At 43.4% G+C, this 23,977-nt stretch overlaps 1 protein-coding gene across 5 annotated transcripts in view; it reads left to right on the top strand.

Moving 5' to 3' along the window:
* Positions 1-925: 925 nt before the first annotated feature.
* Positions 926-23,977, top strand: part of PDZRN3 (PDZ domain containing ring finger 3) — a 202,848-nt gene continuing 179,796 nt past the window's right edge. Inside the window, exons 1-3 of one of the 5 annotated variants that reach the window (XM_005309106.4) lie at positions 926-1,860; positions 12,677-12,763; positions 13,971-14,078. In XM_005309106.4, coding sequence (XP_005309163.2) covers positions 1,144-1,860; positions 12,677-12,763; positions 13,971-14,078 — 912 coding nt within the window. In that variant the 5' untranslated portion in view covers positions 926-1,143. Of the gene's footprint in view, positions 2,244-12,676; positions 12,764-13,970; positions 14,079-23,977 lie in introns of all 5 variants that reach the window. The other 4 variants (XM_042849924.2, XM_065550787.1, XM_042849923.2 and 1 more) reach the window with 4 other exon arrangements.

Here is a 23,977-nt window from a genome sequence, read left to right as displayed (position 1 = left end):
GCCTGTCCCTCACACCCAGCTCCCCTCCCCAAGATCTCCCCAGAACCACACCCCTCTCTGTGACTTTTCCTGCCCACACGAGCCTGCCTCCAACTCACCTTTCCAATCCCTTCAATTTCCCTCTAGTAACTGTCCCATTCAGTTCCCTTCCCCTCTTCTCTTAGTACCTTGTATCCGCCTCAACCCTCCCCCCAATCCTCCTTGTCACTCCTCCTCGAAGTCCACCCCAGGACCTTGCTTCTCTCCCCGATACCCCTTCCTCTACCTAGCAGGGCCCCCATCACACTTGTTCCCCTCGCGTTCCCTCCCCAAAGTCCCTTCGCGACCTGGAGTCAGTCCCCCCAGATTCCCAAGTCCCCCTATCACCTGCCCCATCCCCAAGCACCCCACCCTGAGTTCTCCACAGTACCACTCCTCAAGAAGCCCCCCTTGGACCTGCCCCCCCATGTCTCCTGAACACAGAGCAGTTTTCCAGTTCCAGAAAACACAGGGGGGGAAACACCGGCACTGTCCTCTGGCCCCCATTCTGCGGCTGCCTCCCTCCCCTCTCCAGGCAGCTGGAAACTGGTGTGTGTGTGTGTGTGTGGGGGGGCAACAAAGATATTGTTGTCCCCTAGGGTGACCAGATGTCCCGATTTTGTAGGGACAGTCCTGATTTTTGGGTCTTTTTCTTATATAGGCTCCTATTACCCCCCCCCCTCCACCCCTGTCCCGATTTTTCACATTTTCTGCCTGGTCACCCTATTGTCCCCTCTCCCCTTGCTAAAAGCTGGGGCCACAGGGTCTTTCCCCCCTCCTCCCACGATCGCACCCGCTGCCAGCCCTGAACAAGAGGCGGGGAGGGGGCAGAACTGCGCGCCGCGAAGCGGTGCGCATTAACTCGAGTCAATGCGGTAGAGAGGATTCCTCCCAAGCCCTTTGCAAGGAAGTCTCCGGCAATTAGTTGAGCCAGTCGACAGCCTGCAGCCAGCCAGTCTGGGCTGCTCCCGATGCGCCGCAGGGAAATCAAAGCGCGGTGGCAATCCTTCCCGATGATCTCGGCAGTCCCTTTTCTGGGGGGAGGGCGGCTGGTGAGCGTGTGAACCCCCCTTCCCGTCCCTCCCCCAGCCCCACATTTCGGGTGGCTTTGGCCGAGCCTGGAGAATGGGGTTCGAGCTGGATCGCTTCAGCGGGGAGGTGGATCCCGACTTCAAGTGCAACCTGTGCAACAAAGTTCTGGAGGACCCGCTGACCACCCCGTGCGGCCATGTGTTCTGCGCGGGCTGCGTGCTGCCCTGGGTGGTGCAGCAGGGCAGCTGCCCGGTGCAATGCCAGCGCATCTCCACCAAGGAGCTCAACCACGTCCTGCCGCTCAAGAGCCTCATCCTCAAACTGGACATCAAGTGCGAGCACCACGCCCGGGGCTGCGAGCAGGTAGTGAAGCTGCAGCAGCTGGGCGCCCACGCCGAGCGGTGCGACTACTCGCCGGCCCGCTGCCGCCACCCGGGGTGCAGCGAGGTGCTGAACCGCCGCGACGTGGACGCGCACATGCGGGAGAGCTGCGAGGCCAGGCCGGTGGGCATCTGCGAGCAGGGCTGCGGCTTGGTGCTGACCCACCGGGAGCACCGCGCCGGCGGCCACTGCTGCTTGGAAGCCCTGCAGGGCCACAACCGCTGCCTGCAGGCGAAGGTCGGCGGGCTGGAGAAGGAGTTGAAGAAGGAGGCGCTGCGGGCCGGCAAGCGGGAGAAGTCGCTGCTGGCCCAGCTCTCGGCCGTGCAGCTGGAGCTGCAGATGACAGCGCTGCGCTACCAGAAGAAGTTCACCGAGTACAGCGCCCGCCTGGACTCGCTCAGCCGCAGCCTGGCCGCGCCGCCCTGCAAGGTAAAGGGGCGGCGGTGGGGGGGCAGCCGCCCTCGCTGGCTGCCCGCACGGCTCGGCCCAGGAGTCAGCGCCCTCAGGTGCTCCTCTCTCTCTCTGCCCCCGTCCCCTTCCCTCCTTCCGTCTTTCCTTCCAACCCTCTTTCCTTCAGTCACCCCAGCGCCTACTTTCACCCCCCCGGGGGGCTGATTTGGACTGGAGTCCCCTCACCTGGGCAGCTTGTTTTATCCTTCACCCTGGGGTTGAGCCACAGCTTTGGGGCAGATACACTAGTGGGGAAAAAAAGCATCCAAGTGCCAGACTTTGGGGCTCCTAGAGGGGGGGGCGTGTGAGTGTGGCACCCTGCTGAAGGCAGTTTTCTTCTCTTTCCCCATGAGGAAGGTCTGGTAAGTAATCAGGATTTCTTTTTTCTTGGAGACCTATTTTCTCCCCCCTTCCTCACCCACAGCCTTGCCTGTCAGCTGCAGCCTTAGCCAGCTGGCAGGTCTGGGTGAAGGGCAAATATTTACAGCTTAGCTGCTCGCCACCAACTGAAGAAACAGGACCGGCCTTAGAAAAGAAAGAGGGAGTTATCAAAATCCAGGGGGAAATATATATATATAGTTCCTGTGTTTATCTCTGTGATTTTTAAAAAAATGCTTCAAGCTCTTGTCATGGATTATGTTAAAGTGACACTTATTTCTGGGCCGTTCCCCACACCACATAGTTTGCACGCCGTTTCTTTTTAAGCCCATTTATTGTTTCCTACCATCTCTGCGTTTTCTTAGGGTTGGGTTTTGTAAGATAATGCTTTTCACTGCAAACGGGGGAATGACGGAGTTACGTGTGCTCAGAACTCATGGTGCTATTCGATGTGTTTTGGGGAATGGATGTGTAGGGTGCTAGAGAGAGTCAGAAATGTTATGCTTGTCATTAAGGAGTAATTGCTAAGTGAGCGTAATAAAAAAAAAGTCATTTGAAATATGATGATGAGCTCTGGTCTTTAACTGCCACAGTCTGTATGTATTTCTAATGGGACAGCTCAGTAGTATCTGAAGATACTACAGGAGTGGTCGTCTATCCAGGTCACAATCCCTTTTCTCACTTCCCTTCCCAAAGAACCCTGTAAACACCACAAATGGGATTTTCAGGACTCACAATATCGAATCACCAGAAGTCAACTTACCAGGCATAACACTAAACAGAATCATTTGCAAAAGACTTTTGGTGACTCAGCGCTTTCCAGATCCAGCATTCCATAACCTTAAATCATTCAGAATGGGTTTTCCATAATATGGCTTTCCACAGTATGATGTCACTAGGATTAGCCCTTACACAACGCAGACACACCTCAAATAAACTGCACAATCGGTAGCCACTAGCAATGAGCTTTCCATGATGTGAAACCAAATAGTGTGGACGTTCTACTGTATGTCCAAGTATGGGCCATCTACTTTGAGCTTTCTTTTTTCTGAACCATCTATAATAGGGATTTCAAAAGTTGGATTTACGTAATTTAAATTTATCTTGACTTTGAACTACCTGCTGCTTATAAAATCAAGGTGACCAGAAGCAGATTCTTCAGGAAGCAGAGTTATACAGCACAGGGTTTCAGTGACCCCAAACTATTAATCAGAACAAGTCTTCCACATGAGGGGAGCACCAAGAAACCAATTAACTTCACGATGAAAGCACTGAGAACACATCTTGGGCTTTTCACAACTTACCACATCCACAGATGCAGCAGCAAACTTATCAAGCTCTGTTCAGAGAGCTGCACTGACATCTTTGATGCTGCTGATGTTCAAACAGCAATGTAAACAAAACAAAACTTCTTTTTATAATCTTCTACCCCCTTAGAAATTAATGGGAAGAAAAAAAGATCAGTGTTTGTCAAATAAAAACATCATCATCTCAATAGGGGATATGCTTTTTTAAGACTGTAGATGGTATCTGATGACAATGCAGGCTAATAACGAAATGAAACTAATAAAAGAAATCACAGACCCTACACTCAGTGGATCCAAGTCAGATCAAAACTGCCTCTTTTTAAAAGCATTCTTTGGATTTACTCAACCATAACCCCTAACTCATAGATCTTTTCTCACCCCCTCCCCATTTCTTTCATTCTGCACCCGGCCCTGCTCCCTCCACTCATCTGGTCCCCCCTCTTGCTCTGTAGTTGATGTGAAATCCTTCTCTACAGCTGCCACCATCTGGAAATGCCTATTTATAACTCTCTACCTCATCAGCTTCATCTTAAATCTGTTCCAAAACCCACACCTTTGCTCTCTTATCTGAACTTCTCTCACTCTGCTGATAACTTTGCTGCTGCGTTATTTAGTTCTGTAAAGTGCTGTGGGATGCAATTTTATGAAAGGTACTTGTGATGGGGCCTTTTGGGGTGTCACCTGATGTGCTGGGGTGCCACTGAGTCAGCCTGTTCTGCCAGCCTGGGTCCCCTTTACCTGGCCTTGCTGGGCTAGGCTCACAAGCCTCTTCCAGTCAAGCGCACAGGCAGGGCCACACCCAGCTGCACAGAGAGACAGAGATCCGCTCTGGAAAGATTCAGCCCCAACACTCTGGTGTCCACTCCCTTTAAGGGGTACAAACCCAAAGGTTTTATGAAATTCGCCCCCTCCCTCAATGTGGAGGGAGATATGCACAACTTCTTGCCCCCTCCCCCCCCCCGTTAGACATTACATAAACTAGATTATGTTATAAACAAGAAATAAGTTTATTAACTACCAAAGGTGGATTTTAAATGAATATAAGAGATAACAGACAGAACAAAGCAGATTACTAAGCAAATGAAACCAAACACGCAAGCTAAGCTCAATATACTTAAAGAAACAGGTTACAAAATGTAATTTCTTACCCCTAAATGTTATTTTAGGCAGGTTGCAAAGTTCCTGTGGTTCAGAGTTCCAGTTATATTTCTTTTCAGACCAGACCGCTGTCTCAGTCTGGACTCCCCCCCGCCTTCCCTTCAGGTGGCTTTAGCAGTCTTTCTTCTTGGGCAGACAGTCCATGGAGAGGAGGAGTCCAGTTTGCCTTCTTCCCCACCCTTAAATAGGCTTTACATAAGGCGGGAATCCTTTGTTTCCCAAACTTGACACCCCTTCCCTTCCAGTGGAAAGTTACAAGAAGTCCCAGGTAATGTTTAATATCAAGTGACAAGACCTGATAGTTTCACAGCGTCCGTGATTCAGTGACAGTATGGAGTGTCTGCAGGAAGGCCAAGCCTTTTCACAGTCCATTGTTTTTGCTGATGGGTCATCAGCCCTGTCTGGCTTCTCCATTGTTGTACCTGAAGTGTTAGTAGTGGGCGTCACCCGAAGTAGCATAGTTGAAATACAGATACATAGTCAATATTCCTAATTTCAGATACAGAAATGATACAGGCATACAAATTGGATTATCATATTCAGTAAATTATAACCTTTCCAATGATTTCTTACAAGACCCATCTTGCATAAAGTACATCTGTTATGTCCTATTCATATCATAAGCATATTTTCATAAAGAATATGGAGTGAAACGTCACAGTTCTGTTACAAATCAATAATAATGTCTACAGTGTGTAATTTCCAGCAATACTTTTATCAAATCTCTGGATGCAACTGACTAACATGACTGGGTTCATTTTCAGCCCTGCTACAAAAAGGCTGTTGTGCAGTTTTCTGAAGCAGTGCGTAATGTGCAGAAAGCCAAAAGGTGTTGTGTCACCACAAACTTGTGGTCTAGCGGTCAGTCAATTACATGTCTTTCATGGCATTTTGGGAAACTTTCCAATGTTCATAGTTTCAGTCTGCCCAGTGTCAAAACATGTACAATCAGGAAACATGCATCTTTGTGCACTAGAGATTTTTGAAAAAGACCATGTTGACCAGGTGATCACCTCCTCCAAGAGATGTTTCACCAATTTGGGATGTGGCTTGCTTCCAGATTATTTAGTCCTGGATTATTTATTCAGACAATGATGCCAGCATAATATGTGCAGCACAGGATGGAGGCTATAAACACCTCGTAAGGCACATATATTTGACACAGACACTTTCTGGTCCCAGAACACCTGGTCTAGGAGTAGTAAAATATAGAATAATTGACTTCTCCATTTGATTCCAGGTTCAGAAATAGCTGTACCTAGTCAAAATGTGCATTGTCATTACCAATATTATTATTATTATTTATACCTCAAATATTTGCTATAAGTTGTAGTTGCTTGGTCAAGGTTGAAGCCCTCGTTGTTCAAATAGAATGGTCATTAATGAACTGTGTTAATGTGTTTGTGCACATTATATTTGTTCCATCTATTTACTTTACAATGGCCCGAGTTCTCTGTGCAGGTTAGTTTAAAAATAAACGTTCTGGCTTTCCAGACTGAATTATTGCTCATTGGTAGTGATGTGGAACCACTCTAGATAGAAGAGAGGCCTCCTCACCATTCTATTCAAAGTATGAATCAATGGGGAAATTAAATGGTGGTTTGAGGATGTCCACAAGGCCTTCTATACCAGTTGACCATCATGATGGGATTGCACTAAGGGATCAAAAACAGGCCAACTGTGTGCTGTGGAAGGGGTTTGAATAGAATGTCATATGGTGGGGGAGGGGAGAGTGCGCTGGGAACAGAGCCACTGAAGCTGCAATTATGTAGATCTAGTGGCTCAAAAACCTGCATAGGAGGAAATATGGCTGTGGACCGTCCATCCACTGAGGAAAGGGGAATTCCATTCCCCTTCCTACGTATAATCCCAGCAGAGATCTCTGCACAAAGCCCAATTAATCAGGTGTTTTAATTTATTTTATTCATGTTCTTATACCATCTGTGATAAATGAAGGGGGAGGGGGGAAAGCTCCCTTTTATAGACACCCAGTCAGCCAGTTAGCTATAAAGTTCCTCTTGGTGGCTGTTCTCTGCTTGCTTTACCTGTAAAGGGTTAAAAAGTCCCCCAGGTAAAGGAAAGGGAGTGGACCCCTGACCAAAAGAGCCAATGGGAAGGCTAGAACTTTTTTAAATGGGGAAAAAATCTTCCCCTTTGTCTCTGTTGTGGTTCTCCAGGAAAGAGAGGAACAGGGAGCAGTTATGCTATATGAGAAGCTTTAAGCCAGGTATAATCATAGATCATACCTAGGACTACTTATTTGAAACCCACCAAATGTGTAAGTAGATCAGGAATGTTCAGAAAGACGCAATTAGGTTTATTTCTGTTTATTTCTTATGGCTAGTGGACTCCTCTGTGCTAATCCCAGATGCTTTTGTTTGCTTGTAACCTTTAAGCTGAACCCCCAAGAAAGGTATTTGGGGTGCTTAATTTTTGGAATTGCTCTTTTAAAATCTATCAGAAGCCTAAGTTCCAGATATATTTTCTTTTTTTGTTTTTAATAAAATTTACCTTTTTTAAGAACAGGATTGGAGTTTTGGTGTCCTAAGAGGTTTGTGCATATATTAGCTGGTGGCAACAGCTAATTTCCTTTGTTTTCCTTCTCGGCTCTTCCCTGGAGGTGGGGGTGAAAGGGCTTGAGGGTGCTCCACAGGAAGGAATTCCCAAGTGCTCCTTCCTGGGTTCAAACGGGATTTTTTGCATTTGGGTGGTGGCAGCGTTTACCAAGCCAAGGTCAGAGAGCAGCTGTAACCCTGGGAGTTTAATACAAGCCTGGAGTAGCCAGTATTAATTTTTAGAATCCTTGTGGGCCCCCACCTTCTGCACTTGAAGTGCCAGAGTGGGGAATCGGCCTTGACACCATCTGATCTACATAGTGTTTGAGCACCTTCCAGATGTGCATTAAGTTACATGACTTGCATGTGTTCTCCCTCCCCCCTCTCCTTTTTCATCCTTGAGGAGAAAGTGTGAGGATGGTTTTTTAAAATATGTATTTATTTATTTATTTCATGTCTGCTGTGCTGTGTGTTTTTATTATTGAAAACAAGGTCTAAGACGTGTGTCTTGCATTTGGAGAGGCAGGCATTGAGGTTTGAGGTGGCGAGAGGTGAGGGCTTTTGTGTGTGTGTTTGAATGGGAGGTGGTGATGTGTTTCACCCAAAATGAATATTTCGTTTGATAAAGAAAGTCAGTCTGAATACATCAAAGTCTGAATACATCTAAAAGAAAAACCTCAGGCTATTTAAACTGTGTTTGATCCTCACTGAAACATGCCATTATTCAAACCTATTGATAAAGTTGGTCACATTCTGCCCTTGCATGTAGGCACGTGGTTTATGCTGAAGTCATTGGGAAGAAAGGAGCAAGGATGAATTAACAAGGTATTTTTGGAGCTGGGTCCTAGGCCACAGAAGCCCCTCCGAACCGGAGGCTGTGCTGCAGTCTGACCTCCTTCAGAGCCCTGTGGAAAAGCCACACACTAACAGAAACACTGAGGATTACATTTTTAAAATGTCCAAATAGCCAATATCCAGAAAGGTGAGAACAGAGATCTCTTGTTTTAACTCCTATGCACTTTTATTTTACTGTATTCAAACCTGCATTGATGCTGCAGTGAGAGGGAGTCCGTGGGTAGGTAAAATGGATATGTCACAGATCCTCAGCATAGATCCAGTCAAATCAATGAAGTTGTTAGGTTTGCACTAGTTGAGGACCTGGTCCATAATACTGGGGTCTTTATGAAGGCAGTATCCTCCAGAATTTTAATTTAATAAAAGGGAACCAAACTGCTGAAAACTACAGTTGAACCTCAGAGTTACGAACACCAGAGTTACAAACTGACCAGTCAACCACACGCCTCCTTTGAAACTGGAAGTACGCAATCAGGCAGCAGCAGAGACACACACAAAAAAAAGCAAGTACAGTACTGTGTTAAATGTAAACTACTAAAAAATAAAGGGAAAGCAGCATTTTTCTTCTATATAGTGAAGTTTCAAAGCTGTATTAAATCAATGTTCAGTTGTAAACTTTTGAAAGAACCGTAACGTTTTGTTCAGAGTTGCAAACATTTCAGAGTTACGAACAACCTCCATTCCCGAGATGTTCGTAACTCTGAGGTTCTACTGTAAAAGCAGATTGATTGTTTTTCTTAGAATATGTTCCTGACTATACAATTCGGCATAGTTCGGTTAGCCTGTATTTCTCTTATCAGGAGGCATAGGCGCCAACTTTCCCCGACACCAGTGGGTGCTTGCGTGCCCCTGGCCCCATCCCAACTTTACCCTTTCCCTACCCCCATTCCAACCCCATCCCCAAAGTCCCTCCCCCAACTCTGCCCCCTCCCTATCCCATTGGACCCCTTCCCCAAATGCCCCCACCCCCCGGCCCCGCTTCTTCCACGAGCGCGTTCCCTCTCCCTCCCAGCCACGCAAAACAGCTGTTTTCTGGCGCATGCGCTGGGAGATGGGTGAAAAATCAGGCACGCGGCGCGCTCAGGGGAGGAGGTGGTGGAGGCGGAGGTGAGCTGGGCAGGGAGCTGCCAGTGGGTGCTGAGCACCCACCAATTTTTCCCTGTGGGAAGCCCCGGAGCACCCACGGAGTTGGTGCCTATGTCAGGAGGAGTAGTTTCTCTGGTTGGTAAGAAATGTCTTCTTAGCTACAGCATCACTAGAGAAATGAGGAAGCTTCTAGTGTATAGAATAAACTGCAGGAGATAGTTTATTAGCTCCAAAATATTCAGGTGGGAGATACAGTAATTTCCAGAATTATGTTTAAGAGCTTTACTCAGGGCTTGTCTACACCACGCAGCTTTTAGCGACAAGGCTGGGTCGACACAGCTTTGTCGGTACTTTGTCGGCACTTTAGCGAGCGGCTTTAGCTTTGTCAGCAGGAGAGCGCTCCTGCCAACAAAGCTGCATTCACAGTGCTGCTTGCGCTGGCAAAACTTTTGTCTTTCGCGGGAGGGCTTTTTAAGTACCCGTGAAAGACAAAAGTTTTGTCGACAGCTTCGCAGTGTAGACAAGCCCTCAGGTGTGGGAATACAGCATGCCAGGAACCATCAGGTTTGCTGCAGAACCTGATGATATGGGCAGGGCTGGGATGCTGGCCATTCCATCTCCAGTCATTTCACTGTATAATGATTGGTTCACTGGAACATAAGACGTTGCAGGGAAGAAGAGAAACTCACCAAGCCCTACAAGAATCATTCTCTTTGTGGCTTCATTAATGTACATAAAAACATTTTTAAAGCCCCCCCCCCCAAGCACTGAGATATGAATCTTCAAAAGTAACAAAATATAAAAGCAACACATTGCAAGGTCCCTTGTGACTTGATATTTTAGCACATATGGTGGAATAATCACTTTGCATTGCCATATGCAATTCTTTACTGTAATACTACTCTGCTGCAGTAAAAATGGTGGACAAAATGTGCAAAGCCATTAGAGCTGGTCCCGAGTTCAACAACTCCTTACATCCAAAGTTATACACACAAGAAGACAGAAATATTTGGAACAATATTTTAAGAATGAAACCAAGGAATGTGCAATGGCAGGCGTGCTTTTGGGCAGCTGGAGGAAAACACCAACGAGGTACGCTGCAAGAAAGGGAAAATTTATGGGACACAGCAAGGAGGACATGCAAAGAGCAGCCTTGAGTGACAACAAGGATGGCAGACCTTGTAAGTGACATCCGATGGGGCAGGAAGGATTCAGATTCGAGTTGGTTGGAGTTATTTAAAAATTACCAAGGATATTTTTCATGAAGAAGTTTGAATTTTTTTTTTTTTTTTTACCATTTTTCAGATTGCTCCAAAATCCTCCTTCATGCTTAGCTCAAACTGTAGAAATAGGGGAATTGGAGGGAAAACAACGGGGAACACCTTTCTCCTTGGTATTAAAAGTATAATGTCCACCCCAAAAGCAGGAGTTGTAATGGAAGTACGTAACTCAGTTTTAATTGCAGCAACCATTCTGAGAGCAGTATGGTCATTATTTCTTGATTGACTTAGTCAATTTCCTGCATAGAGTAGTATAAAAGAAAGGAGGAGGAAACTGCTTTTGTGACAATGGCATACCTGTCCTTCAGATGTTGAACTTACCAGACCTTAAAAGTGGTCTCAGAGGACTGGAAAGTTTTCTCCTTGAAATATTATCTGATGTCTGGGTTTGAAGATTTCTAGGAAAACACCTAGTATTTCATTCTTCCCTGCAAGCCTGATTCTAATTAATGCTGAATATGTGCAAATCCACTTGAAATCAATGGGAGCTGTGAATGCTCAATACCTTCTGGGATCAGGTCTCAGTCTACTTATGTGATCTTCAGGAAAGAAAATGACCACATACAACTGAGGAATATTATAGGCCAAATTCTCAGCTGGTGTATGTCGATGCAGTTCCACTAAAGGGGTGCTATTGGGCAGCTGGGGGGAAAAGGGGTACGCTGCAAGAGTCCCTCTGTCACACTGCTGGGTTAGTGGTGCTCTGTCAATTTACAGCAGCAGAAAATTTGGCCCCATCGCTTTTTTTCCTGCAAGAGTGATTCAGTGATATTGGATTGCTTTGACATTTATAACATTTGATTGACCACTTCAAATTGATATGTGAAAAGAAAAATGCACAAACTAAAAACATCTGCATTGAGTTGCTAAGTAACTGTTGTAATTTATGTCATTAATTGGTTAGGAAAACCAGACTTGTAATATAGCTTCCTCAAATTCTTGTGCGTTCATAACTTTTTCACCTTTTAGTTAAAACAAAGCAAGAAATCTGCAGGTAGCAATGTTCGAGTTCTGATAAGACCTTCTCTATATTTAGACACGCACCACATCACTCTGAATATCTGCACAGTCTCATCTCTGAAACCCTTAAGATATACAAGTGGGGGTTCCTCCCCCCCCAGCCGTAAGGTGCTATTATTAACTGCTGCTTGACTGAGACCAAAATTAGTGGATTTTGAAGATTCAAATTTGTCATTAACAGTATAGGCATTTAATTTTGCCTTCCATGTACTGTAATTTAACACAACTTAGAACTATGACAATGCTTCAACTTATCCGTGGAAAGGATGTTATCATATAAGCCAATGACGTTCCTATGTTTGGGAGCTACCTTGGGACACAGGACAGAACAACAGATCATGTTTATATGGAGTATCTCCTTCACCTCTTCTCTATTGCACATTATACATAAAATATATCTATTATTCCTACCAGTCTAATCAGAGACATGCTACTTTAGGGTTTTCTATTTTGGGAGTTGGGGGAATTCTCAGTGAAGGAGGTTTTCTATTATTATCACTGTCAAGCCTTTATAGATAGGATCCGAATTAATTAGAATCTCAGTGGAATTGGTCTCTGTAATACTCACTTTGAACAACAGTTAGGAGTCTGATGCTTTTTGTCAGTTCTACCTGCTAAATTCACAGAAGAATTGCTGTTTCATAACACTTCATGTCTGCTGCTGCTTCGGATCACTCATAGTTTAGGACAACATAATGTAATCAGCAAGACAAAGAGTGGCAACATAAAAATGCCATCCCAAGAATCAATCACAAAAGAATCAGAGACAGACTATAGGTGACCCTGAAGATTTTTAGATAGCTATAATTACTACATAGCATATGGACATTTTTTTTTATTCCATTAGGCTATGGACCTGAGACACATGACACAGCAAAGTGTTCTCATTGCTCTAGCTTGCAAAATAAATGATGTATAAATCTTAAATTCTTCATTTTCAAAAGAGCTCAGCACTCAGCAATTCCTATTGGGAACAATGGAATAGATGGAATGTGGGAACAATGGGAGTGCTGGGTCTTGAACACTCTTGAAAATCTGGCCATAAACAGCTTCCCCTGGAATTCATCAGCAAACTAAATATTTAGATGGAAGCATGACTCATCTTAGCATCTGCCTATATGCACATGTTTTGAATGCTTTTACCTGTTCTTCCTAGGGTGAAGAGACTAAAGCACTGACTCTTGTCCTTCATCGCGACTCTGGCTCTCTTGGATTTAATATTATTGGTGGCCGGCCATGTGTGGTATGTTAAAACGTGTTTGCCTTTTCTTGTTAGGGAGAGCACGTAGATCAGTGTTTGGAGAAAGAAATGCTGCTGACTACATATTTGGCTCCGTAGGAGATGGTTTCATGCCTTATATTCAAACCGACATGGTGTGTCTGCTTTTCCCCCCGTATCACTGTTTTTCATCCATGATCGCAGGTAGTTACACTTAAGTGATGTGGATGGGCTGTCACATCTGGATTGCGTAGACAATGCTGAAGCACATAAGGCCCATTCCTGCAGACCACGCTCCTGTCAATACGTAGTCCCATGAGTTCAGTGCTGACAGGATTGGGTCCTTTAACAACTTGTTTCAAACTGCATTTGCTGTTGGGGCTTCAGAAATTTACCGTCCTTTCCATCAGACACTAAACAGCCCACTGTACTGTGGAAAGTATATAATTTAAACAACCCACAGTCTGCTCAGTTCTGAACTCCTTGATTTCAGTGGAAGTTTTGCCTGTGCAAGTGTCCAGGACTGAACTTCTTACAGGAACACTTATTACTATTTTTCCCCCCTTGATGTTGACTAGCTGGATCCAACATCATGTGACCTGAATTAGGTCAGGTGGTGGATTTTAATTTGTCCTGTTAGTTCAGAAAGGAAACAGCTTAACTTTGATAGAACAGCTTCTTTGCCTCTCAATAATGTGACAGAAATTTGGGCTTGTTCTTGGCAGTTTAACATTGAGGTTTCCCCTCAAACCCTCCCCCTCCCCCCATAATTAACACATTTTAACTACGCTTCTTCATCATCACCACTCTATGCTGTTAGCACTTACGGGAACTGATTGTGCAGGCCCACTGGGACATAAAGAATAGCTTGTTAGTTTTATTTCATTTGCCATTGCTGTTTCTGCATTTGTTCTCTTGCATTATATATTTATTACACAAATGAATGATGGAGGGGATCAGCACCTCTCAGGAACTGGCTTTAGGTAACTATCAGTGTAAAGTGAGATAACAAATACAAGCCTGTTTGTGGTTGCATTTTTAAATGGAAGTTGTAGGTACTCAGCACTTAAGGATCTAGCCCATAGTAACTACCATAATTACTTTAGGTTGGCGCTGAGCGTTTTGGGGCTCATGTGCAGCGTCATTGACAAGATTCAGCCTTAGACAAATTAGAGCTGGTATAAGAACTGGTATAAAGTACAATGTTATATTTTTCTTTTCATTCCTAAAGGACAATCAAGATGGCTCATCTAGTGAAGGAATTTTTATATCGAAAATAATTGACAGTGGGCCTGCTGCCAAAGAAGGAGGGCTGCAGATTCACGACAGGATTATTGAGGTATGTGAACACGATGTCCGGTCTCTTTTAATAGGCCAAGTTCCATCTCATGTCTTCTGTAAGGCATAATGTGGGGTATGGGAGAGGTAGAGCATGGTAAATATTGTCTGGTAAAGAGATGTCTGTTAAAATATGTTTGACCAGAGTCAATGCTGACCTTCCTGGCTTTACGTAGCGCTCTTATCTAAATATAGAAACCAGATTATGGATGGTATGTACATGTCCTGGCTTTTTGAGGAGTTAGCATCTATTTGGTATGCTGCAGTTATTTCTTTTTAAAGCTATTGGAGACTTGTCAGTTATTTAGTTAAAACCATATGTGAAATATCTGTTGTATAAACCGTAACTTTATTTAGCTTGGTTTCTAAGACATTTCATAGGGGTAGCAAAATGTTTAGAACAGATAGAGGACAAAAGTTCCTGTTCCAGAAGTTTGGTACAGACAGTTATAAGCTTGCCTAAGTAATTTCTCTAATGTTATTCTGGACTCCTAATATTATTCAGACTGCAAGTCTGAATTTCTTCTTATTTTCCTAGTCTTGACCTCACTAAAATATCCTTCTTGTTAAAGAGCTGGTAGCTTGAAATGTTTTTCATAAGTTTCAGTGAGTGATTTTTTTGGAGAGGGGAGGGGGGTAACAGGGTTAGATTTCAGAAACAGAAAGCAATTTTTTGGGAGTCAGATTTGAGCATTTTACAGTTAAAAATGTGTCCTTACTGTCTTTTTATTTTCGTAAGAGGAGGAAAGTTTGAGAATCTATTGTTCAAAAAGATAAGTAAAGCTTTAGTTACCAAGGATATCATGGAACAGTCAGTTTCTCTAAGTAATGGAATTCCATTGCTGTTATGTTTTGCAAATGAGCAATAAACAGCTGTTAAGGATTTTCTGTTGGCAAAGGACAATGTGTATTTGCTATTTTCTACACTGTTATGGTAAACTGCATTCACAATTTAGAGAGTATAAAATATTAATATAGTACGTATGGAGAAGAAGAATAGAATCACAGTAGCACGGTCATTAAAAGATAAGAACTTAGTTGTGGAGTGGTTTAGAAGTGCTATCCCTGATTTAAGTTATGCTTATGATGTAATGTAACCACAAAGCGTCTGCAAAACTCTAAGAAGGACTCCATATAAGTCTTCTCTGTATAGAATCTCTCCCATAAAACAAAATATACCTGTAAAGCTTTAGTCAAGTTAGGATTTTTTAATAATGTGACATTTTTAATAACCCTATCTGTAGGTACATCTGTCTTAAATACAATAGAACCTCAGAGTTATGAACACCAGAGTTACAAAAAGTGACCGGTCAACCACACATCTCATTTGGAACCAGAAGTATGCAGGGTGGGGGGGGAGAAGCAAAGACTGTACAGTACAGTACTGTGTTAAACATAAACTACTAAAAAAAAAGGGAAAGTTAAAAAAAAAAAGATTTGGCAAGGTAAGGAAACTGTTTCTCTGCTTGTTTCATTTAAATTAAGATGGTTAAAAGCAGCGTTTTTCTTCTGCATAGTAAAGTTTCAAACCTGTATTTAGTCAGTGTTCAGTTGTAAACTTTTGAAAGAAAAACCATAACATTTTGTTCAGAGTTCCGAACAACCTCCGCTCCCGAGGCGTTCGTAACTCTGAGGTTCTACTGTATACAGTTACACACAAACTATGTTAAAGGAGTGTTAAGGTTTCACAATCAAGTACTCAGGAGACAAGAAATGCCAACATTAATGTGGCTTATGCAGCCTTAATTCAGCCTCTTTGTGCATAGGAATTTTGATATATTATTTAATTACATGAGCACATAGACTTCTTTTTTCATAGAACCCTTGCCTCATTCATTGCACAGTGTTATCTCCTGGAGGGCAGGGGAAAGGGCTACTGTGTACCTTTTGATAGAGTGGTTGTTACAGCATCTGCTTTTCCTTGCAAGAGACTAGTTCTGCTCCTCTTTGTCATTGCCTCTTCCCACTCACTTCTGATGGTATGTCTACACTGCACACACACAAAAATGCATTCCTAACTCAGGTTAGCTAATCTGGATTAAAATAAAAGTGGAGATACAGCAACTCAGTTCAACCCTAGGCTGCCCTATAGGCTTGGAACTTGAGCTGCTCAACTAGCAGCTCAAGTTTTTCAATGTCTTCACTGCTGTTTTAACTTCGGTTACCTAAACCAAGCTAAGAACACTTTTGTTTTGTTTTGTTTACAGTATAGATCTACTCTGAGGCCAGGCCTACACTAAAAAGTTAGGTCAATCCAGCTAGATTGCTCAGCAGTGTGAAAAATCCACATCCTTTAGCACATAGTGAAGCCAACCTAACCCCTGGTGTAGGCCGCACTGGGTCACCAAAAGAATTCTTCCTTTGTTCTATCTACCACCTCTCAGGGATGAGGATTAACTACAGAGCAGGGAGAACCCCTCCTGTTAGGGTATGTCCAGACTACCTGCCGTATTGGCGGGTAGCGATCGATTTATCGGGGATCGATTTATCGCGTCTCGTTAAGACCTGATAAAGGACCAGGAGTCTAGGGCCAAATTCTGATACTCTTATTTGCCTTGAGTAGTACTCTATTCCACAAATAGCATTGCTGACTTCAGTAGGACTACTCCAGGAGTAAGGTACTACTCAAGGATATCTGAATCTGGCCCTTGGTGTCTATGTTGTTTTGCAGGATCCATATAGGCAGTTTGTTGCTGCCCTTACTTGGCCACACAGGGAATAAGGCGTGGGAAGAGCTACTTTCCTCATACTTGCTGCTATGAATAATTGGGCAGGGAAGGAGCCCCGGTTACCCCACACCCACAGTTGTGTGCTGTAACAGCTGCTTAGATGCATAAGGGAAGTAAGCTCCAGGGGCACTGCATCTATGTGTCACCCCTTCCACAGGGCAGACTGTAAAAGCACCACTCAGCCCTACGTGAGTAGTGTGGGATTGGGCTCACATGTCCATTTGTTCTATGGTTGTGTTCACATTTTTCAGTTATATCCCCAGAATAGAAGCAGCCTGGCAATTCGTGGTATTTACCACCTACCAAGATTTCATCAGGTACCCATCTGGGTACAGCTTATCAGCTGAATTACTAATTCATGTGCCCTTAAGTGTCTGCACACCTCTAGTCAAAATTGAGCACACAGTTTCCAAAGCATTGACATTGCTTTGTGTTCATACAGCAAAATGGTCCGTGTGCTTTATCATCTTTGCTTCCTGTGAGTGTTCAACCTAAACAAATGTTTGACGCTTCAAAGCTAAGATACATGCTTTCTGTGCAAACTATGGTTCGTACGCTGTGATAGCCCTAATACAGAAGGGGAGAGGGGATACTTATTATCAAAGCATCTGAACCATGTTTATCACCTTCGTATTCACACAATCTAAACACCATGTTGCAATGCTGAAGTTGTTTAATTTTTGACAATTGTGTATAGCCAGTGAAAACATGGATCTAACAAAGAAATAGTCAGTGGCATAGCCATAAGGTAATTGTTTGAAGTTATCTTCCATTCATGATGCTAAATATTTATTTTGTTTGTTTGAGGCTCAATTTCACCAGCTTTACTCACATTAAGTAGTACCTTATCCTGCAGTTATTCTTATCATTTTCATAGTGCCTGCTTGTGGCGTAAGGTCCTACTCAAAGTAGAGTGGCAAAAATCTATCCCTTCTGCATCATTCTTGGCTGTGCATAGAATGCTGCGATAATGCAGAACATTTATTAAACTTGGTCAAACATGCCAGAGGAAAAACCAGTCAATCTGCTAAAATAAAAGGGGGGATAAGAGAATAGATAAGGGAGAGCTAATGAAAACAGGATAACAAATTTGAATTGACCCAAATACAAAGCCCTTGCAGGCAGCTACAGACTAGCATTGGTGGTTGTCTTTAGGGAGGTAGATTTGTAGAAGGATTCTGCAAACAGACAGGGCACAGCAGTAGGATCTAGGTAGAACCTAAAGCTAGAGAGCAGACACATCTCATCTGATGACATTTGCTTTGGGAGAACACAGAGGAGAGATGGTAACCCAAGTATCTAGAGCAGGGTTCTCAAACTGGGGGTCGGGACCCCTCAGGGGGCCACAAGGTTATTACATGGGGGGTTGCGAGCTGTCAACCTCCACCCCAAACCCTGCTTTGCCTCCAGCATTTATAATGGTGTTAAATATATAAAAAAGTGTTTTTAATTTATAAGGGGGGGGGGTCGCACTCAGAGGCTTGCTTTGTGAAAGGGGTCACCAGTAAAAAAAGTTTGAGAGCCACTGTTCTAGAGCCTAGACTATTATATATTTGTTCATTTAAAATGGAGGGCTTTATATACATTGCTGGCATGACCTTCAACTGAATCCTTTAAAAAGAACTCTCATTTCAGTGCGATAAACTATCCAAAAGCATAAACTGGGAAGCACAGCAACTCCAGAATTAATTACATTTCTGATCATAGCAAATTTACAGTTTATATCAAAAGTGAATTGTGCGGCTTCCTTTTGGAAACTTTCCTTTCTGCATGTCTTCTGGTAAATGAATTCTGAAGAGCCTGTTAATAAAGGAGTGCCATTTTTCATTTTCAGAACTGTCAAAAAGCTTCAAATTGCTGAGCAGGGATTATGTGGTTTTTAAGATGTGCAGACAAATATAGTGGTCTTTATTTATAACTGATAGTAAATTATTGTTATGTTGATATTTGCTTTCAAATGCTATTCCATGATAGTTTCATACCAAGATAAGCTTTTGAAAAACGTCTCAGATCATTTTAAGCTTGGTTTCCTTATGTAGGTTGGGTTTGGAGTTCCTCTCTCACCAGTTTTAAAAAGTTAAATGCAAAACAAGTAAATCATTTTTAAAAAAAGTGAATAGCCCCTTCTCCTTATTTGTCAATAACCTTAGAAAATTATTTCTTAACTGCTTGTATATCACGGACATGAGCAATAGCCCAGTAATAGTAAGGAAACAGCATGCCATGAAGTATACATCTACTGCTAACCAAGGACCTATTCCCTAGATGAATGCTGCATGTTTCAGGATTTTAACACTACACATAATCGACATGTAAGGAAAATACAGGTCCCATCCCCTTGCAAAATCCCATTCAGTGTTTTGTTTTACAGTTTCTGTTCAAAAATAATAATTGGTGCTTACATAGCGCTTTACATCTTCAAATTGTATTGCAAACATTAACTAGTTAATAATTCTCACATTGTCCCTGTAGGGTAAATATTATCCCCATTTTACAGATGGGAGAACCTGAGGCGGAGAGGGAAATGACTCCTGGAAGAAGTCAGTGTCATGGAGGATAGCCCCTTCAGTGGCTATTTGCCAAGATGGTCAGGGATGCAACCCCATGCTCTAGGTGTCCCTAGCCTCTGATTGCCAGAAGCTGGGAGTGGATGACAGGGGATGTATCACTCAATGTTTGCCTGTTCTGTTCATTCCTTCTTAAGCACCTGGCATTAGCCTCTGTCGGAAGACAGGATACTGGGCTAGATGGACCCTGACCCAGTATGGCCGTTCTTATGTATGTTTTTGAAGTTTGAGTTCCTGGATCCCTGTCCCGTGTTCAATTTATCCCTAACTGCCTCTATCTAGAAATCTGCTTCTAAAGTACATTTGAATGGCTGGCCTAAATCTGCTTCCAGGTCTTCCACAATTACTTGCAAAGTTAGGAAGTAACACTATAATGGCAGGACTGCTGTGCCTTCTGTTTGCTCGCACCGTACATTTCTGTGGTTTATAAATACAAGGCAAACTGCAATTAGAACAATTATACTTTAATCTACGTAATACAATAAACCACTAGCGCGCCATTAAACATGTTCTGTAGTAAGATCCAGAAGAGACTGTGTTACATATGCATTCACAAACACATGCACATAAAAGGCCTGGTTCCTTCCCCGTTTAAGTCAATGGGAGTTTTGCCCTTATTTCAATAGAAGCAGTTTTGGATCCTGTATAAGAAAGAGATGAAAGTAGGCACTGTAGGGACACTTAGACGTTCTCTATAATCAGATAGTAGGCTTTTGTTGTGGGAGCAAAATGGCAGCTAATTACATCTCTGAATAAGGGTCTGTGCACGTTCCATAGATGAGCATGTGATCTTTCCTCAACTAGATAGAGGCCAAATTTACTTACATTTTTTCAACACATCTGCTTTGTAGGATTATAGATTAAATTTGACATTCTTTGCTGACTGTAGCTAGTGAGTCAGTTTATTTAGCTTCTGTGCTAGCGTAGGAAGTAGGAGACTTATTAAATTCCCTGCAAATAAATACTTCCCATCAGCATACTTTTAAACCTACTGGGGCCGATCCTTAGCTGGTGTCAATTGTCAGAACCCCACTGGCTTCGCCAGAGCTATGAGAACGTATCCCAGCTGAGGAGATGCCCCATGTAGCATGCTGTCTGTTGGAGCGTTTATTGTTTCAGCAGCCAGGGATGCGCCTTAGTGCAGAAATGATTTGATTGATTCGTACCCCAAAGGACACTCATTTACTATGAATTATGGACGGATTTTGTATGATGTCTTGAGTGGTTTTCGTCACCAGTCTTCATATAAGCATATTCACACATTTTAGCGACTCGTCCTGTGTTTTTGTAGATCTGTTTGATCGTTTGCTCTTTGGTGAGGCTAGTTGCAGAGTTTGCCCTGCAGGGGTCTGCTCCAACAGCAGTGCCATTTCTCATCTTACATAGAGTACGTCATAGACAGAGTAAACTGAATTTGGCAGCTGTGTTAACTGTGTAGCCTGTGGAAGTGCTCCAAAGCCAAATTAACACAGCGGAAGCTGAATCAGACACCCCCGGATGGATCACTCACCAGAAGGAAAGGTCACAAGTGCATGATATTCAGTTCTTTATTAATAAAATGTGTATGCCGAGGAACATCTACGGCTGGGGTTGGGAGGCAGGGGCTCTTTTAATTTTATAATGAACTAAGCGGGGTTTCACCTGGTTGTCTAGTCTAGGGTGTGATTTGCTAGTCCAGATATTTGGATTAGTTGCAGGTTTCCTTGCTAGCATGTGAGATAAGATAGCAGTTTGGGGGCTGACAGTTTCCTCTTTCCTCCCCTTTATCTGGAGTGGTAGGATTCCTTGCTGACTGCTGGTGTTTCTCTGTGAATGGTCCCTGATTTAAGTGCGTGTGTTTGTCCTGGAAGATGACAGCTGGCTAGGAGCAGGGGCCTAAAGCACTTTGGAGCCTCTGCGGCGCTGACCCCACATTTCCTGCCCAAGAACAGCAGCACAGATCCCTTCCCCTTGAGAGCTGCAGCAGGGGGGTCCCCTGCACTTACCCCAGCGGCAAGTGTGCATCTGTTGGGGAGAGCAGGCTGGTCCTGTTGCACTCCTCTCCCTTTCTGGGGCAGTGTTGACAAAGGTCCCCGAAGCAGTGGGTCTTGGAGCTGGGGCAGTCCACGCCCCTCAGAGCTATTGTGTCAGTCTGCGTTAGGGTGACCAGATGTCCCGATTTTATAGGGACAATCCCGATTTTTGGGTCTTTTTCTTATATAGGTTACTATTACCCCCCCACCCCGTCCCGATTTTTCACATTTACTGTCTGGTCACCCGAGTCTGCGTCTCTGTCTCCGTTACACTTTGTTCATGGTTTTAAGATTCCCTCTGCAATTGTGACAGATTATATTTTAAATGAGAGCTGAGATTCTGAGGTACTCATATCACTCCAGGAGCCAGGGCTCTATGCACAATCCTATTGTACCGATGTCTTACTGCAGCTTTGGCTGGGAGTTGATCAATTGGAATGTCAGTCTTCACCTCAGACTGGTGAACTCCGATGAAAGATATGTCATTAAAGCCTTTTGCCCTGCCACCTTTTTACAAGGTGCAGTATGTGCTTCCCTATGCAAGCTCCGTTCTGCTAGAAGAGCAGGCAGGAAGTGGACATGAGCCCTCTCGCACACCATCTTCTCCATATGGAGCCAAGTCCAAGCTATAGACTAGCACAGGACAGTCAGTGATGGAATTGTGCAACCCTCCTGCAGAGAGAGAGAGAGAGAGAGAGAATAACTTCTTGCACCCTCTCCTCCCCTTGCAGAACTGTGTAGGACTAACTAATCAACCAACCGCTAACTAATCTGAGCCTTGTACGCTAGGCTGAAGGGGCTGAAAAAATTGCCATTAGAGCAACCCAAGCAAAATCCAGTGTTCAAATGCTACCAGCAATGACTAAGAGTTAGCGTCTGTCACCCATACTCCAGGAGTCACATTTTTGTCACCAGTCATGGAGTAAGGTGCTACTTAACATGAGCGAGGATATCCGAATCCAGCCCTGTTGCTTTGCAATTTAGGGGAATTTAGCCTTCCGTTTGCAAATTGCCCATGAGAATTTTCTTGGGAGGTCTCTTTAATTAATTTGAAATTATTCACCCATTACTTTTATAAATACACCTTACTCCGTAAATTATTCATGAGAAGTTCATTGCAAGTATTCACTAGTTGAAATTTAAAATTCTAGCTGCTGTTGTTTAGTTTTGATTAAGTCACATTGTATTGTTTCTGTTCCATGAATGGAGGAGCACAGCTCTTAAAACTAGATTCCCTGTGTGGATATGTGTGCTTACAAGTCTGGTTTTTAGGAATGTTTTCAGACTTTCACTTAAAATTGGCTGTTCCTGTGAATGTTCCTGCCAGGACACTCAAGCACACTAAGCCTATTTGTAGGGAGTGAACACCAAAGGGCTGTTAACACAGCGGAAGCAAATTCAACTTTTTATTTTTGTGCATATTCACAGGAAAGTTTTAGAGACGTTTGCCCCGGTCTATTAATGATGTCTCAGAAAGGAGCAGCATGTTCATGTCTGTGCTAAAGGCAGGATGGGGCAACTTGGCAACCGATGAAAGAGAACAGTAACAAATTTAAGGGAAAAACTCTGTAGGTCCAAATGAAAACATGAGGCCTTGGTTCTCACTCTATTTTCCCCCCTCCATAAATTTATTCTCTAGCTTGAACTTAGTGCTGTAGTCTAAGTTGGGGCAGGGAGGTGGGGAGTCGAAGAGAGAAGCCAAATTGAGTGCTGGTCAACATTAAAAACAAAATAGAGATGTAATATAATATAATATATCTTATATTAAGTATTGTACTACAGTTCTTGCCTCAAACAGGAAAAAAACAACTTGGCAAGAGGAAAATAAAAAAGTACTGCAAAGAAAGAAAATAATGCCCTTCTGTCAGGCTCGCTGTATTATTAAATTCCTCTCTCCAGATATGCAACTGGAGTTCCCCAGCTGAAGTATATTTTGTGCTGTAACTTCTGAAGCAGTACCCTCAATGATTTCCCTTTCATACACCAGGAACATTCCATTCTCTGCCCATTTTAATAAAAATCTACAGCATGTTGACACTTTGCACATTGTGGGCATTTTGGATCCATAGAAGCTTATAAATATCTCCCTCATGGGTATCTTTAAATTAAAAAGAGGTAATGAAGTCATCCAAAAAGAGCTTCAAACCCAGGAATAAACCAGCGACATGCTGGGACTGTAAGTGGACAACCCTTTTAAGTTAGTGGGAACGTGTTTTTTTTTTTTTTTTAATAATTTGGTTTCCTTAATAATATGCAGTGTTAAAAAGGGACAGATCTTCTACTGGTGTAAATTGGCGTAGCTCCATGGAGCTACAGTACTAAGGATCCTAAGTTTCTCCTTCTCTACATAGTGCTGTTAGGTAGCATAGGAGTTAATTACATAACAGCATCTGTGTTTTTGTTTGTGGTGCTATGTAACAGAAAACAAATAAAACTTGAGAGAAAAAGGAAGTGACTAGGAAGAATATATTCTCTAAGGTTGATTCTCCACTGCATCGAACCTTGTCTAGCCATCTACAACCGTAAAGTGAGTGCAAAATGCTCTCAGCATGATGTGGTAGCATTTTGCACCCATATGAGACTCACTTCGCT

Source organism: Chrysemys picta, chromosome 7 (assembly GCF_011386835.1).
Source record: "Chrysemys picta bellii isolate R12L10 chromosome 7, ASM1138683v2, whole genome shotgun sequence".
NCBI lineage: Eukaryota > Metazoa > Chordata > Testudines > Emydidae > Chrysemys > Chrysemys picta.
Note: the sequence above shows the minus strand (reverse complement) of the source record. Positions and strands in the feature narration are given on the sequence as shown.